Source organism: Aotus nancymaae, unplaced genomic scaffold (genome assembly GCF_030222135.1).
Source record: "Aotus nancymaae isolate 86718 unplaced genomic scaffold, 86718_ANA_hifiasm-v0.15.2.pri h1tg000059l, whole genome shotgun sequence".
NCBI lineage: Eukaryota > Metazoa > Chordata > Mammalia > Primates > Aotidae > Aotus > Aotus nancymaae.
This window is the reverse complement of record NW_026988473.1, coordinates 41,500,818-41,516,697: the sequence shown is the minus strand read 5'-3', so window position 1 is coordinate 41,516,697 and position 15,880 is coordinate 41,500,818. Positions and strand designations below refer to the sequence as shown.

Here is a 15,880-nt window from a genome sequence, read left to right as displayed (position 1 = left end):
GAGGACCATGAGTTACCCAGGCTCTCCCAGTAAGGCAGCTGAAACACAAAGCTAGCTTTCCTGACTCCACACCCAGTGTTCTTTCCATGATATCACGTGGGTCAGTACCAGGTACTATGCTCAGTACCTGGGTGATGGGATCATTTGTACCCTAAACCTCGGCATCATGCAGTATGCTCAGGGAACAACACTGCACATGTGCTACCTCAATCCAAAATTAAAAAAAAAAGAAAAAGAGTTCTGTGGTCAAGTGACCTTGGGAAATGCCATGGTACTGACCCCTTGCTGATTTACAATGAACACAAGCATGTTAAAGGCCCTGACAAGTCCTGCAGCAAAGAAAAAAACCCAAACTTGCTTGAGCACGGGAGAGTGTGTATGAACATGCGTACACCTATGTGTGCATGGGCAGTAACAGTATTTCTCAGCATTCATCTTGGCGCACTTTGATCTCTATGAATGACCTGGAGAGCACGTGTCTACACTGGCTAAGCTATGAGGCCAGCTCTGCCCTGGGCACTGGGAGTCAGAGTCAGACATCCACTCTTCTGATCAGGAGCTAAGAGCTCGAGAGCCCGTGGAGCCCACCCCTCCTCCACCCCTCCCACCTCTCCTGCAGACCCATGGACTTGACGGTGAGCGAGGCGGGGTCAGCCTCAGGCTTGATGTCCATCACACAATCAAACACAGGAGTCTCAGGCACCGGGTCCAGGTCCAGGAAGTCATCTTCAACTTTCTCCTCCATCCACTCAGAGTAGGTGAAGGAGGGCTGGCGGCTCACTGACTGGCGCCTGTCTTCAGGGGGCAGTGGAGTGGGTGGCTCTGGGGGTGTCCTCAGGAGGTGCCACACCTAGTTGGGGTGTACAGTATCACAGATCTGGGACCACACTGGCTGCCCCCCACCCCATGTTCCTGGAGTACCCACGGGATCGACCCCCCTGCTTCCAGTGTGTCTAGAGCAGCCCTGTTCTCCTGGGAGCTGTCCACAAGCCACTGCCCCTGGCCTGGATGGGAGGCCCTATGCCCACTCTCCCTTCCTGCCCCTCCCTCTCCCAGCCAGCTGTTTCTTGTGGCTTCAGGCCTTCTCAGGGAGAGCTGGGGGTTCCTACACCAGTCTTCTCCCTTTCTCATCCCCTTTCCATAGACCAGATACTGCAATCCAATTTTCAGAAAGAATGAGGCTTTTGCCCTAGGTTGGCACACTTGTGCAAAGAGGCAGGTATCCCTCCTTGCCCCACTGAGAACGTCCAGCCTGGAGGTCAGATGGGAGCTGGTGGAAATCCAGGCCTCAAGGTCAGAGGAGGACAGCCTTGAGGTTGGGGTCAGGAGGTGCCTTACCAGGGTGGTAATGAGGACGAGGCCCACGGACAGAGAGACGAGCAGCAGACTGGGGACTCCCCAGGTCCCAGAGCCAAGCCAGGCCTGGGGAACATCAGACAAACAGGTCAGAGTGGTGGTGGGGGCAGAGTTCTCAGCTCTCGCAATGACGACAAAACCAACAATCTGAAAATCGTGTTCCAGGTCTGGGGTGGGGAGCAGGCAGAAGAGCTTCAGGGGCTTGGAAGTATCCTCTGAACTCAGAGAAGCCCATCCAGAGGTTGGAGAGGGTGAGACTGGAGGCCCCCAATAGATCCCTCCTATCCCAGGACTCCCCAAAGCTTACTCACCGTGGGTCCCAGCTGTGTCAGGAGCATTAGCAAAGAGGAGACGAGGTTTGTGGCGTTCTGTGACCAGATGTGGCCATAGCCGCTGAGCCAGAGCACCCCGCAGGCAAGCTGGGGCACAGGGGAGCAGGCTGAATATGGTGCCGGTCCCCTTGCCCTGTGTTCCCCCAGCAGAGCTCACCTGCAGCCTCAACCCGGCCCTGCATGGAGGCTCCTGAACCTCTAAGGTCCAGACTGGGCAGCTGAGAGCAGGGCCCCGGTGCCGTGTGCCCAGGGGAGGCCTCAGGACTCTCCTTGAAGAAAAGCTGACTGAAGGGAACCAAGAGAAAGCCCTTTCCAGAGGGTACCTCACAAATACACACATCAAAAGGGAAGTCTCCCAGAAAGGCCTCCACAGACAGGCGTTCTTGGGAGAACCCTGCAGGGCTGGGAGGTCAAGTACCGGGGAAGCCCTATGTCCCGGATTCTCAGGTTAGGGTGGCAGGGTGTGAGGCTTCAGCTGCTGAAGTGGTAGCTCAGAATTCCAGCCTTGCCCTCATCCCAGCCCTAAGGAACACCAGGGAGGCCCCTCATCCTCCTGCCTTCCAGGTGGCCATCCTGGGGAGGAAGTGGGAGGCTGGCCCTCTGCCCGCCCTCTCTCCAGGCCCTCGTGAGGCCTGTGCCATCCTTACCAGGAACTGCGAGGCAGCAAACAGGCACAGGCTGCTCCTGACAGTGAGGGAGTGGCTCCCGGCGCCTCGAGGTGGTGGCTTCTGAGCTGGATCTGAGGGCGGCGGCGAGGGAGGAGGGGGGTGGCGGCATCTCTCTTGGTGAGTCCTGGAGCCTTTCGACCTTGTCCGGCGCCTCCATCACTACCGGCTGGGGGAGACCTGTGGAAGATGGGACGTGCAGGCGATGACTCTGGCCCTGTCCAGGAGCAGGGCTTTGCCGCCCAGGCGGGCCGTTCCTTTTGGGGCGGCTGTGGCTGCCTCTCAATCTGGGATCAGTCAGCGTGGCTCCACTTCCAGCAGTCACCCTCGATTAGCAAAGCAACATTCACCTACCTTCGTCAGAAAGAGCTAAGTGTGGGTGGACAAATTATTTCTCTTTTATTTCTCCAGTAACAGAGTTAAAATGGCAGGAGGTTTTTCAGGGAGTTAATATAGTTGTATTTATGCAGCTTCAGTCTTTTCCATTTCTTAAGGAAACAAAAAACAACCACCTCACACTCAATTAAAAGAGAAGCAGCAGCACCAAAAAAAAAAAAAAAAAAAAAAAGAAGGGCATAACCAGGCTGTGACCCTGAGCAACCCACCCACGCCTGCCCTGTGGATTTTTGTTTCTTGTGGGCCATGCCCTAACTGGGACTGGAGGCCAGACTCTTGACAAGACCACAGCCACGTGTCCCCAGACCACCTCAAGGCTCCCTGCACACTGAGAGGGGCTGGGGGAAGTTAGGGAGAAATGCAGGGAAATCTTGGTGTAGCAGAATTGATACCAGATATCTGGGGCCAGTTCTGGGTCTGTCCCCAGCTGGTGTGACCTCCAGAGAGTCACTCCCTTTCTGAGTCTTAAGTTTCCCCACCTGAAAATGGGGTTCAGGTTTAAATCTTATTTTTCGAACTGTGCTTTACAGAGCCCTCATGTTTTCTCAGGTGCACGGGGCTGAGGCCCCATGTCTGCTTCTCAAGGGCAGAAGCTCTGCCTGTCCCTGTGCCATATACTGGATTTCTGCTCAGATTATTTCAAGGTAGAGTTCTACTACTAAAGAGCCTGAATACCCTTGGCTTAGATCTGAGCCCCTGGCTAGAGCATGGGGATTCCAGCTGCACCAAAAAAAAGCAGCAGCACCAAAGGAGGTCTACACCCAAATTCACAGGATTTAGTTTACTGTCAAGAAGAGAGGGACAAAAACATGGATGTGTACAGTTTGATAGCTGGGAAGGGGCTGTCCACATGTCATGGTGTAATGGGACAGGGGGCTAGGGTGACAACAGAACCACGTGAGCCCAACATAGCTGTTTGTCCGTGAGTGGCTCGCTCACTTGACAAACACTTCCTGAACATCGTCCGTGGCCTAGATAAAGACTGTGGTGTAGAGAGCCCAGGTCCTGGAGCTGTATTTGTAGCGCAGGCCCCTCTTCCCAGACAGGCCCCTTTCAGCTGCACTCCTTGCAGTTCCTCAGGTAAGCCTGCCCCCTATGCTGTGACACACTATTCCCTCTGCCTGGAACATCCCTCCAACACCCTGCTCCCCTCCCCTGCCTCCCACACACTTTGCCAAGGTAACTCCTATTCATCTTCTAGATCCCAATCAGATGTCCCCTGAAGTAGGTCCTGCCCTAACACACACAAGCACCCCATGCCTCTCCTTCATATCACCACCAGCAGCGATATGCCCGGAATGTGCAGGGGCCCTTCTCTGCATGCTTTACAGGGGTTAATTTCTTTCTTTCTTTTTTTTTTTTTGAGATGAAGTTTCACTCTTGTTGCCCAGGCTGGAGTGCAATGGCACGATCTCGGCTCACCGCAACCTCCACCTCCCGGGTTCAAGCGATTCCCCTGCCTCAGCTTCCCAGGTAGATGGGATTACAGGCATGAGCCACCATGCCTGGCTAATTTTGTATTTTTAGTAGAGTTGGGGTTTCTCCATGTTGGTCAGGCTGGTCTCGAACTCCAGACCTCAGGTGATCTGCCAGCCTCGGCCTCCCAAAGTGCTGGGATTACAGGCGTGAGCCACGGTGCTTGGCCCGGGGTTGATTTCTTTATTCTTCACAGTACCTCAATGGAGTTTCTACTACTATTATCCCCATTTTGCAGAAGAGGAAGACAAGGTGCAGAGAGGTTAACAGAGCTGTCCAAGGTCGCCTAGCTGGTAAGGGTGGAGGTGGGTTCAATCCAAGGCAGTCAGATAGGCTCCAGGCTACATTACACTTGCCATGGGTTGTAAAATAATTTTTGAATATCATCTCCTCTACCCACCAAGAAGTTCCACGAGGGTAGAGCAGTATCAGCTTCGTTCACCCTGATGTCTAAGGTATGTAGCACAAGTCCTGGTGTGTAAGGCTACAGTACATGTTTACTAAATGAGTGAACGCTGATGGGTAAATGATACTCTTTTACTCAGTTTTTTTCCCTGATAAATGGAGATAATCATACATACTTTGAAAAGCTGTTTTAGATACTACAGATGAAACACCTAGCATAGTGTTCAGCATTTAGTAAGTCCCCAATAAATGGCAGATTATAATGCTCACACATAATTCTTGCCTTCAGAAGGCTCCAGTCTTGTGGCTAAAACAGACCAGTAGAGACATGTTTATAATACAGTGCATTAAGCAATAAATCTAAGTGACAATGGAGTCTAAGAGGGTCATGGGAAGGCATCTACCTTTGTCCATGGAGGTTATAGCTACTGACCACCTGAGCAGTCAGCTCAGTTCCTGGGAGCAAGATGAGAAAGGAAAAGCTGCTGCTAAAAGACACCTTCCCTATCACGTGGAAGGCAAGAGTTCCTACCGTTGATAAGCAGAGGGTTGATTTCTCAAGGGGCAAGGTCTCTGCCCACACACAGTTGACAGGTGATGCCACATATGGAAGGGTGGAAAGGGACAGACCCAGGGGTCTCCTGGCTTCAGTGCCTTGGTTCTGCAGAGTACATATTGTAGACCTTGGGCAATACCTTATTTTCCCTGGGTGTCAGTTTCCTTATCTGTAAAAAGAAGCACTTGATCTAGAATTCAGCACTTCTTAGATGTTTCTGCAGACCTCAGAGGAGAAGGAACATGGGCCTATGGGGAATAACATGATCTTGGACTTTGCTGCATTTTTTATTTTTTTTGAGATCTAGTCTTTCTCTGTTGCCCAGGCTGGAGTGCAGTGGTGCGATCTCGGCTCACTGCAACCTCTGCCTTCCGGGTTCAAGCAATTCTCCTGCCTCAGCCTCCTGAGTAGCTGGGACTACAGGCATGAGTTACTGCACCTGGCCAATTTTTGTGTTTTTAGCAGAGATAGGGTTTCACCATGTTGGCCAGGCTGGTCTCAAACTCCTGATTTCAGGTGACTCGCCCACCTTGGCCTCCCAAAGTGCTGGGATTACAGGTGTCAACCACCACACTCAGTCTGCATTGTTTAAGACATACGGTTGTTCTACATTCTACATTACAATAGATTTGTACTCATTTTGATATGAAAAGAATGGGTTTCATTTCCCTCTCCTAAAGCTTCGAATCACAAATTTTGCTTCAGGAGGATGTGTGACATTTATCCTGTGGCTTTGCCCTCAGGGGTACATGCACCCCAGTCTGAGAAGCATGGAACTTGACTGCAATAAAACATCATGTAGCCATTATAAATGACTCTGCTGATGAATATTTGATAACATGGGAAAAAATGTTGATGGTGTGGACTAAGAAAGGCAAGGCTACAAATCAGTATGATCTCACTGGCCTTAAAAATTAAGAAAGTATAAATACGTCTGTAAAAAGATAGCAAATGCCCGATGTGAGATTAGAGGTTAACATGAGATAGAGATCTTACAGCATGGGGCAGTGAATGCTTGGCACACAGTAAATGGGAAGATTAAAGTCAGGTAGTAACACCAGTTCTTTGGTTTGGGGTGAGATTAGAGGTGATTTCATTTACATATCTTAATTTGCTCTAATAGGTAAATATATATGTGTGTGTATACATACACAGACACATGCACAGATGTGTTTGTAGTGAGAAAAATATTTTTTTCAAAAAGATCAAAGTTCTGAGTTGGTATCATGAAGCCTAGTTAGGATTCTCAGGTTTCAGGCCTTGATTCCCACCTGTCACATCTAAATGCATACGCTGGGATACAAGAGATTGACAGAGTATTCGTGGCTCTATGAGACCCACCTAGCAGCCAAAGAGCCACTCAGAAGGCAGGTCCCTTGGATAATGTGTGATCATCACTTTTGCATATGAAAGACCGGTTACCTGCCTTGCACATTATGGAGGTGGTAGGAAAAACTGCAGGCTCTAGGGCCTAAATGTGTATCTCAGAGACAGTGTACCTATGCAACAGTCCTGCATGATCTGCACATGTACCCCAAAACCTGAAGTACAATAAAAAAAATTTTTTTAAACTACTGTTCACCTGGCAGCCCTGGGGACCAGATGCATCCAACTGATGGGTATTTACTGGGCACCTGGTAGATGTACATCTTTCAGAGCAGGGTTTATTTAGATGATTTTCTGGGTAGAAATCTGACTTTTTTAATCCAGCAAGATATATTTCAAACATACACTAAATTCTGCACATAATTTTTGGGGAGAGGCATGGACCTCAGATTAAGAACCCCGGATCTCAGGGGTGGGCAGTGGGTGTCTGTGATGGAAAGCGGTGTTAGTTTCAAAGATGGAAAACTGGGCTAGGAGCCTGCCACTCTGGTTTTAGTCTCTGTTGATTTGTGCATGAGTCCAACACACATTTATTGAGCACCAATTATAATACGTCAAGCACTGGAAACACAGAGATTCAACGTCATGCAATTCAGAAAAGCATTTACTGTGTGCCTACTTTACCAAGCACTGGGCTAGGCTCTGGGGATACAGCAGTGAAGAAAACAGCTCCCGCGTACACCGACCGCTGTGGTCCTACGCCCATTTGTTCTTTTGGGCTCTGTCCTGCTTCTAGAGATGACGTCAGCTCATATCATTTTCCTGCTCTCTCCTTTACTCACTGCCTTGTTCTGGGAATAATACCACCTCACCGGGCTGGCTCTGTGCAGTTCCCAAAGTGCTGCTGCACACGCAACTGCATTTGCTTCTTTCGGCAGCCCTATGAGGTAGACATGATCATCACCAGCCCTGTTTTGTCAGTGAGAGGCGGCTGCTTGTGTCAAGGGCTGGCTTTTCAATAGTTCACAGCGAGGTAGCTGCTTTGCCACGCATGAAACCCTGACTCAGAGGCAGCTTGCTGACAAGTGATTTAACATCATGGGCTCGCCTCTTGCACAGGATGAAGGGATTCTCCAGGCCAGAAAAATCAAGGCGTAGAGAGGTTAAGTGTCTTGCCCAAGTAAGTGCAGATCTGAGATTCAAACCCAGGGCTTCCCAGCATCAAGTGATGTTTCCATTTTGCCATGCCGCTTCTCAGAAAAGGGTCACTGCAGCAAGGTAGGGAGCTCCTGTGTCTGGGGCGGGTGTGGGGTGGAACCCTGAACCTTAATCAGCTGCATGGGGGTGGGTGATGGTGCAGATTTTGTGCCTGGTCCCCAGCTGGTGAAGCCTCAAAGTATACATGTGGTATGGAGGGAGGGAAAGATGCCCTGGAAGGCAAAGCTCAGTATCGCAGGCCAAAGCTGTAGGATCCTGGGTATGGCATGCAGGCAAATGGCCTTCAGATTTCACCTGGGGCACAAGGAAACACTGTGACCCCTCTCCTGTCACCCAGCTCCCAAATCCCACCACCGAACTCTGCAGCTACTCTGTGCCCTGGAGCTGGCACCGCCTGAGCTCCAGAACTGTGGCTGCTCCTGTCAGTGACTCATTCTTTGAGCTCCCAGGCTGCCAGCCCACCGGAACTGGAGTGGAAGGCTGGCTCAGCCTGTTCCTGTTTACATGAATTAGGAAGCTCTGTCCCAGTTAGCTTTTCTTCCCTTCCCAATGTGGCCAGCAGTCACAGGGAGCCCTGCTCAAAAGAACATGACACTCAGACCTGCCTGGACTTCCTGAACTCCTCACTGTCGGAGCCTGATGGGCCCTGAGGGATATCTGGGTGTGGGTCAGCCCATTAACTTCTCAGATGGAGAAAGAGGCCCAGAGAGGGGAAGTGTCTTGCCCAAGGTCAACAGCCAGCCAAAGGCAGAGCCTGGATGTTGAAGACTTACTGTGTGCTGGGTGCTGCTCCAAGTGCTCTACATGTATTAACACATTTCATCCTCACAACAATCCCAGAAGGTAGGCGCTGCTCTTACCTCCATTTTACACATGAGGAAACTGGGGCATAGGGAAGTTAAGTCACTTGGCCAAGGTCTGCTAACAAATGGGTGGAAGACTAGAACCCAGGCAATCTGCTTCCAGAGCCCATGCTATTAGCCGCACACTAGATGAGGCTAACACCCTATGCCTAGGACCAGGCATTCTGCCTCCCACACCACATCACTGTTAACAAGTCTCCAGCACCCTCAACCCTCAACCACCTGGGTGATGGTGCTGGGCTCCATGGCCTGTCACTGTGTCCAAAATGCCACCGGTAGATACTGACTTCTTGTTCATAGGATTGTTGCTCCTATCTCACTGTGGGGATGGAGGGGGGTGTGGGAGCAGTAGGGGTGACCTTAGGCATTTTCCCAACAGCTCTCCCCTGTGGAGGGGTGAATCCACAGGGAGGATTTGCCCCCCGTTATGCTCCTATCCTGCCAGCGTGGAGCCAGGCACATTGTCAGTCTTATGCTGTTCAATACTCACAGCAGTGCTGCAGGTTGACATGATTGTCTATGTTTTGCATGGGGAGCCACTGAGGCACAGAGAGGTTAAGTGACTTGCCTGGGATCACAGAGCCAGGCAGCAACAAAACTGTGACTTAAACCCAGGTTGGTGGGTCTCCACAGTCTATGATTTTTCTTTTATTCCACAGAAGGGTCTGTAAACCCACAAGGGGGATGTGTGGAGCAGGTTTGCCTACCAGGCCTATTTTGAAGTTTTGCTTGGATAGGTCCAGAATCAAAGGAGACACTGCTAGAGGAACTGAGAAGGACGGAGTGGTGGAACAGTCTAGAAGGAATAGGCCCAATCAGCCACTTTTGCCATCGCAGTATCACACCCTCAGCACTCCTGTGGGCCTGAGAGGAAGAGCCTGGACTTACTGGGCACTGCTGTGGTCTCTGTACTCACTAGGAGAGGCTGGTGGTGGCCCTCCATTTTCTGCTACCTTTTGGGGGTGTGTAGCAGGCAAACTAGGTGTTAGAGGGTATACGGTGCTGAAGAGGAGAGCCCCTGAAACACGGCAAACACTTACCATGCACCTGCTCTATGCCTGGCCCTTGACCAAGATGATCTCCTGCCTTCAAGTTGTTCTATGTTTCAACCTCAACACTGACCAATAGGACTCCTAGTGAGAGAAGCCCTGGTGGGAAATATTTCTAGCTTCTCCCAGCAAAGGCAAACACAAACGGATGGTGGATGTGGAGTTCTGGGAATGCGTACTGGCTCCCTGCAGCCCCTCCACTCTGTTAGTCCTGCTGATCAGTGAGCAACGTGACCAAGAAATCCACAGGAGGAGGTAGAAGATAATAAGGGCTTGGGCTGGCAGCAAGTCCATCTCAGATGGTAAGCCGGCTGAAGGCAGGGCCCAAGTCTTGTTCCTCTCTACATTCCCCAGGCAGGCAGGATGGGGGTGAGAAAAGGAATCAAATTTGAGGTAAGACGATTCCAGACTAACACATGAGTGCTCACCATTTATCAGCTACATGACTTAGGCAAGTTCTTTAACCTCTCTGTAACTTAATTCCTGCTGTGGTTTTAAAATATGTCTGTAGTTCTTCACCATTTCCCCTATCAATAGGTGGCATCTGTGTCCCCTCTCTGGCTGATTGCCCTGATGTAGTGAAGGTGGCAGAAATGATGTTATGGGACTGTGAGGCTAGAAGAGTCCACGTAGTGACCGAGCGCGATGGCTCACACCTGTAATCCCAGCACTTTGGGAGGCCAAGGTGGGCAGATTATGTGAGGTCAGGAGTTCGAGACCAGCCCGGCCAACATGGTGAAACCACGTCTCTACTAAAAATACAAAAATTAGCTGGGCATGGTGGTGCGTGCCTGTAGTCCCAGCTACTCCGGAGGCTTAGGCAGGAGAATCAGTTGAACCTGGGAGGCAGAGTTTGCAGTAAGCCAGAGAGCATGCCATTGCACTCTAGCCTGGGTGACAAGAGCAAAATTCCATCTTAAAAAAAACAACAACAAAATAAAGTTGCTTCATAGGACGTTCAGGATGCCATAAATTAAAATGTGCAAAATGCTTAATCTGCTGCCTGGGACATGATGAATACTCAATAAATGGTAGCCAGAATCTAGAGATGATGAGGAAAGAGAAGCATGAGGGAGAGGCAGCAGTAAAGATTTCCCTTTCATCTGCCTGGTGAGTCCCCCAGGAGGAAGACGGGTGCCCCACCTGGATGTGGGCAGAGGCTTTGAGGCTGTTGGCCGGCAACTGGGGTCGGTGGATGGAGTGGGCATGGACTGGGGATGGGGGAGCTTTGTCACTGCCAGCTAATTAAGTCCAGAACGCTATTGAGCTTTCAAAACAAAACACAACTCAAGTACTCTTTGGATATGATACAATAAAACGGTTCTATGTGAAATTGCAAACATCTTTGTTGCTGCAAACAAAGGCTCAGTTCTCTGAGCCTCTTTGGCGTGGAGGCCCAGAAGTATGAGGGTGAAAAGGGTCAATGAAACTCTGAGGGTGTGCTTCTCCCATCAGCTGCCCATGCTGAGAACTGAAAGAACTGACAGCAGAGGCCCTGGGGAAGTGAGGTACCAGAGGTCCCCAGTGCCTGAGACTTAAGCACAAACACTTGGGGAGGAAGGGACGGACTTGAGAGAGCATCTTGCTCCATCCTCTCATTTCAAAGATGAGAAAACTGATGAGGTCCAGAGAACCAGAGGCAAAACCAGGACTGCCATGCTCATCTTTAAGACTCTAGTTCAGCTCTCTCATTAAGCTAGCATATGAAGTCAATAGGGATTGCCTGTGGATATCTGGAAGGCCTAAGACTTGAGGCCCCATGGCAGTGGAAGGCCGGGTCCTGGCTTGGGATTCTTTGAAGGGTCCTATTAAATGCCCTCAGAGGTCTAGAAAAGTCCAGGTGACAGGAGGTGAACTCTTCTACCCCCAGGACACCAGGGTGGACGAATCCCAAGCCTCCAGAGGCTGCCACCATCAGATGGCGTTTGCAACTTAATAGGCTCACACCACGTTCTTAGGGTGTCGGGGGCCTAAACTAGCTGGCTGTATGATCTTGGGCATCTATCTCACTACCTCAGGGGGGCTTCCAAGTGTCCTATAAATTCAAAGAGTGGGACTAGGGGTCTTTTAGGGGTCCTTCTACCTCTAAAGATCCACTGCTACTCAAAAAAAAATCTGAACCCCTTGTTTTAGTTTAATTCAATAGCTTCCCTTTGTTCTTAGGATAAAGACCAAAATCCCTGCCTTTGCCGTGGCTAATGACAAAGGATCAAGATGCTCTGACCCCTGCTTACCTCCCCAGGCTCTACCCACACCTTCTAGTTTTCTCTTCTTCCAGATCCTCTGCTGGAACCAGTATGGAAGCAGAAAAGTCTGGAAACTGGTGGTTCTGCTCTAGGATGCATTTATCAGCTCCATGACTTAGGCAAGTTCTTTAACCTCTCTGTAACTTAATTCCTGTTGTGGTCTTAAAATATGTCTGTAATTCTTCACCATTTCTCCCATCAATAGGTGGCATCTATGTCCCCTCTCTGGCTGATTGCCCTGATGGAGTGAAGGTGGCAGAAGTGATGTTATAGGACGGTAAGGCTAGAAGAGTCCACGTAGTCAGCACTCTAGGGTGCAAATGTCAAATAAATCCTCACACAGTCCTCAAGCGAACATGTAAGCCAGTATTCCCTCCTGCGCTACCTGTGGTGGGGGAGGGGGAGTAGAGAATCTGCAAGCCCGTGGCTGGGGGGGCTGGTGGCCAAGTGTTCAGGGACATCTTGGGGAATGCTGTGCAGCCCTTAGGAGCAAAGGATCAGAGTACCCATGGCACTGTGGGGGAACTTAGAAACACAGCGTGGAGTAAAAAGAACAAGAATTAACATAGTACAATAGGCACAATTAAAAATATAGACACAATAAACGTCAGCCATTCTGCAAGGACACGTAGAAACAAAACACACGAATTAAACCCGTTATCTATAGAGAGAGGGGCCATGGCAGTGGGGCATAAAAGGAAGTAAATAAGTGAATAAAACTAAAGAGAGAGCCTGTATGGCTCCTGGAGATAACAGGACCATGCACTGAGGAGTCTGATGGACGATGCTCTAGAAACTCTCAAGAACCACCTTTTCCTCTCCAAGTAAACCCAAAACAAACCACTGAGTTGGAAGTTGAGCCAAGGTCCAATGGGAGAAAGAATGAACAGAAATTACAGCCTTCATCCTGTCTGCATCCTGGAACTGGGAGAGCTGGAGAGAGAGTGACACACACACACACACACACACACACACAGAGAGAGAGAGAGAGAGAGAGAGAGAGAGAGAGAGAGAGAGACCCTAGCCGTGTGGGAATCAACATTTCCAAAGGGAGAAAAAGACTCATGGACTGAGCTGCAGCACAGCCGACTGTCAAGGAGACCCCTGAATCTCCTCTCCTCTGAGCTGGTTCACCAACATGACCTGTGAGTCATTTTCTTGGCTTTCTACAGGGAGAGGGGAATTCCATGCCTTGGTAGCTGTCTCCAAGAATAACCAGCTCCATTAAAATCCCTGGGGTTGGGTAAGCACCAGGTTTCCATCTGACAATCAACCATCAACCCAGAGGGTAGTGACTCAACTCAGAGGGCCCCCTCTCTCACCAGCTATCACTCTTGCTTGGCAAGGATTAATTATTATTTTGGAGTGGCCAATTATTTTTTCTTAATGATTTTAGAAAATATGAAGAACTCCCCCTATAATAAAAGCATAAAGAAAAACCGAGTCATCCATACTCTTGCCTCACTGAGAAAGGCGCTGGCTTCCTTTTGATGTATTTTTCTCTTTGTGGGTGTCCTTTTCCTCTGTGTATCATTTTGTAGTAGGCATATCCCAAGACTATGCCTCTTTGGATAACAAGGATTCAACTTTTAGGCAATATGGCAGACGGCCTCCAAGGTGGCCCTCAATGAACCCTGCCTCCTGGTCTTCACATCCTTGTGCAGTCCCTCTTACACGGTACCAGGGTGACTCTTCATGGCCAACAGCACACCGCAGAAGTGAAGGCATGGCACTTCTAGGATTGGGTCCTAAGCGATTGTGACTTCCATCTTGGGCACTCTCCTGCTCCCTCATGTGCTTTCTCTGAGATCACTCACTCTGCAGGAAACCAGCTGCCCTGCAGTGTGGCTGCTGAGGCAGCCCATGGAGTGGCCTGTGTGGCGAGGCACTGAGACCTCTGGCCAAGAGGCTGCAAGCAACTAGAGCCTGCCAATCACCTGTGAGTGAGTTTAGAAGTGGATTCTTCAGCCACAGTCGAGTTTGGGATTATTGCAGCTCTGGTCAACACCTTGAGATGTTGTGAGAGATCAGGCCAGAGCCACGTGGTGAAGTCATTCCTGGATTCCTGACTTAGAAACTGTGGGGGATAAGAAATGTTTTAAGTTGCAGAGTTTTTGGGGTAATTTGTTATGTAGCAAAATATAACTAATGCAAGCGGTTTTATCCCTCTCTCAGGTGATATGGACTTTCATAGCAGGCTGTATTCCCATTGAGGAGAGACAGGCCTAAGAGGCTGGGTATGGCCAAGGGATTGCCCTCCTGCCAGATGCCGGGACCCACTGGGCGGCTACTCGGGCTGGCAGAGGGTGGCACTGGGCTGAGTAGAGGACAAACGCACAATTCCAAATGGTCTTGTTTGTGATTAATAAGGGGTTTGTCTCAAGCTAAGTGATGTTCAACAGGGGTGTGGGAAAAAAGATGATCTTTTTCTTTTCTTTTTTTTTTTTGAGATGGAGTTTTGCTCCTGTTGCCCAGGCTGGAGTGCAGTGGTGTCATCTTGGCTCACCACAACCTCTGTCTCCCAGGTTCTGAGATTACAGGCGTATGCCACCACACCTCACTAACTTTGCATTTTAGTAGAGAGGAAGTTTCTCCATGTTGGTCAGGCTGGTCTTGAACTCCCAACCTCAGGTGATCTGCCCGCCTCGACCTCCCAAAGTGCTGGGATTACAGGCATGAGCCACCGCGCCCGGCCTAAGATGATCTTTTTCAATATCTAATAGTCACATCAGCCACAGCTCCAGTAGGGCTGAAAGGGGGCAGGCTAGTGACTGGTTCTCAGAAGAGGGATACTCTATGCAAAGCCTTGTTTTGTTTAGGAAAATGGTGTGCAATGGGAAATTCTTGGCAGGCTTCTCAACTGTATTTTAAAAGGCGACGTTACCCCAGCTGACATCTGGCTTATGTCTGGTTCGGACAGCCTAGTTCCCCCTTTGCTGATGACTCTCTCTGCTCCCTTACATCCTTCAGGTTTGTTTTTTTTTTCTTAGACAGATTCTCACTCCGTCACACAGGCTGGAGTGCAGTGATGTGATCTCTGCTAACTGCAACTTCTGCCTCCCGGGTTCAAGCAATTTTTGTACCTCAGCCTCCTGAGTAGCTGGGATTACAGGCACATGCCACCATGCCTGGCTGGTTTTTGTATTTTCAGTAGAGATGGGATTTCACCATGTTGGCCAGGCTGATCTTGAACTCCTGACCTCATGTGACCCACCCACCGCAGCCTCACAAAATGCTGGAATTACAGGTGAGTCACTGCACCCAGCCCATCCTTCAGGTTTTAACCACTTGGAATTGAAAAGAAACAGCACCAAGGTCCTAATAAACATCCCCACCTGTCCCACACATCATTTTCATATGTATGTGTGGGTATGAATTTCCAAAGTTTAGAGATGTAAAGTAATTCATGCAAGATCCAAGCTGAAAAAGGGCAGAGTCCAAATTCATTCACATCCAGGGCTTCTGAATTCAACAACAAGAAACCATAAAAATGAGCTGTGAATAACACTTGATGGTTTACAACCCCCCATTCACATCCATTGTCTCACTGAATTCTTACAACTACCATGAAAAAATTGCTTTTCTCATTTCACAGTGGAGATGCCTCACGGGAGGAATGGAGCAGTACAGGGGCTTGTCCAAGCCCATCAGTGAAAGGCAATGCCCAGTATAACAGCAGACACACTCAGCACTGTCCTTACACCCAGGAAAATGTCCCTCGTCCTGATCTCACACTTTGGAGGGCTCTGCTCCAATCCTCTAGCAGGTATGCTCCTCCTCACAGGTGAGGAGTCCATGGAGCCAAAGGGACATTCTCCCTCTAAGATTACATATTCAATATCCCAGGTTCCCTGGTCAAACAGTTCTCAGTCTGATTCCTGGGCCCAGTGGCCCTCTTTTCTGACTGCTTTATGAGAGTACACTGTGTTGTGTGTATTCCTAGAACTGGCTAAGGTGACTGTTTGCGGAAGGTGTGTTTGGAGCTCGGATGT

The 15,880-nt window shown here is 49.8% G+C and overlaps 1 protein-coding gene across 1 annotated transcript in view; it reads right to left on the bottom strand.

The window, feature by feature from the left end:
* Window positions 1-15,880, bottom strand: part of PTPN5 (protein tyrosine phosphatase non-receptor type 5) — a 62,926-nt gene that overhangs the window by 13,178 nt on the left and 33,868 nt on the right. The window contains 5 exon segments of the mRNA XM_012456516.2: window positions 609-850; window positions 1,339-1,422; window positions 1,668-1,775; window positions 2,336-2,455; window positions 2,457-2,533. Of these exon segments, the coding sequence (XP_012311939.2) occupies window positions 609-850; window positions 1,339-1,422; window positions 1,668-1,775; window positions 2,336-2,455; window positions 2,457-2,533 (631 nt within the window).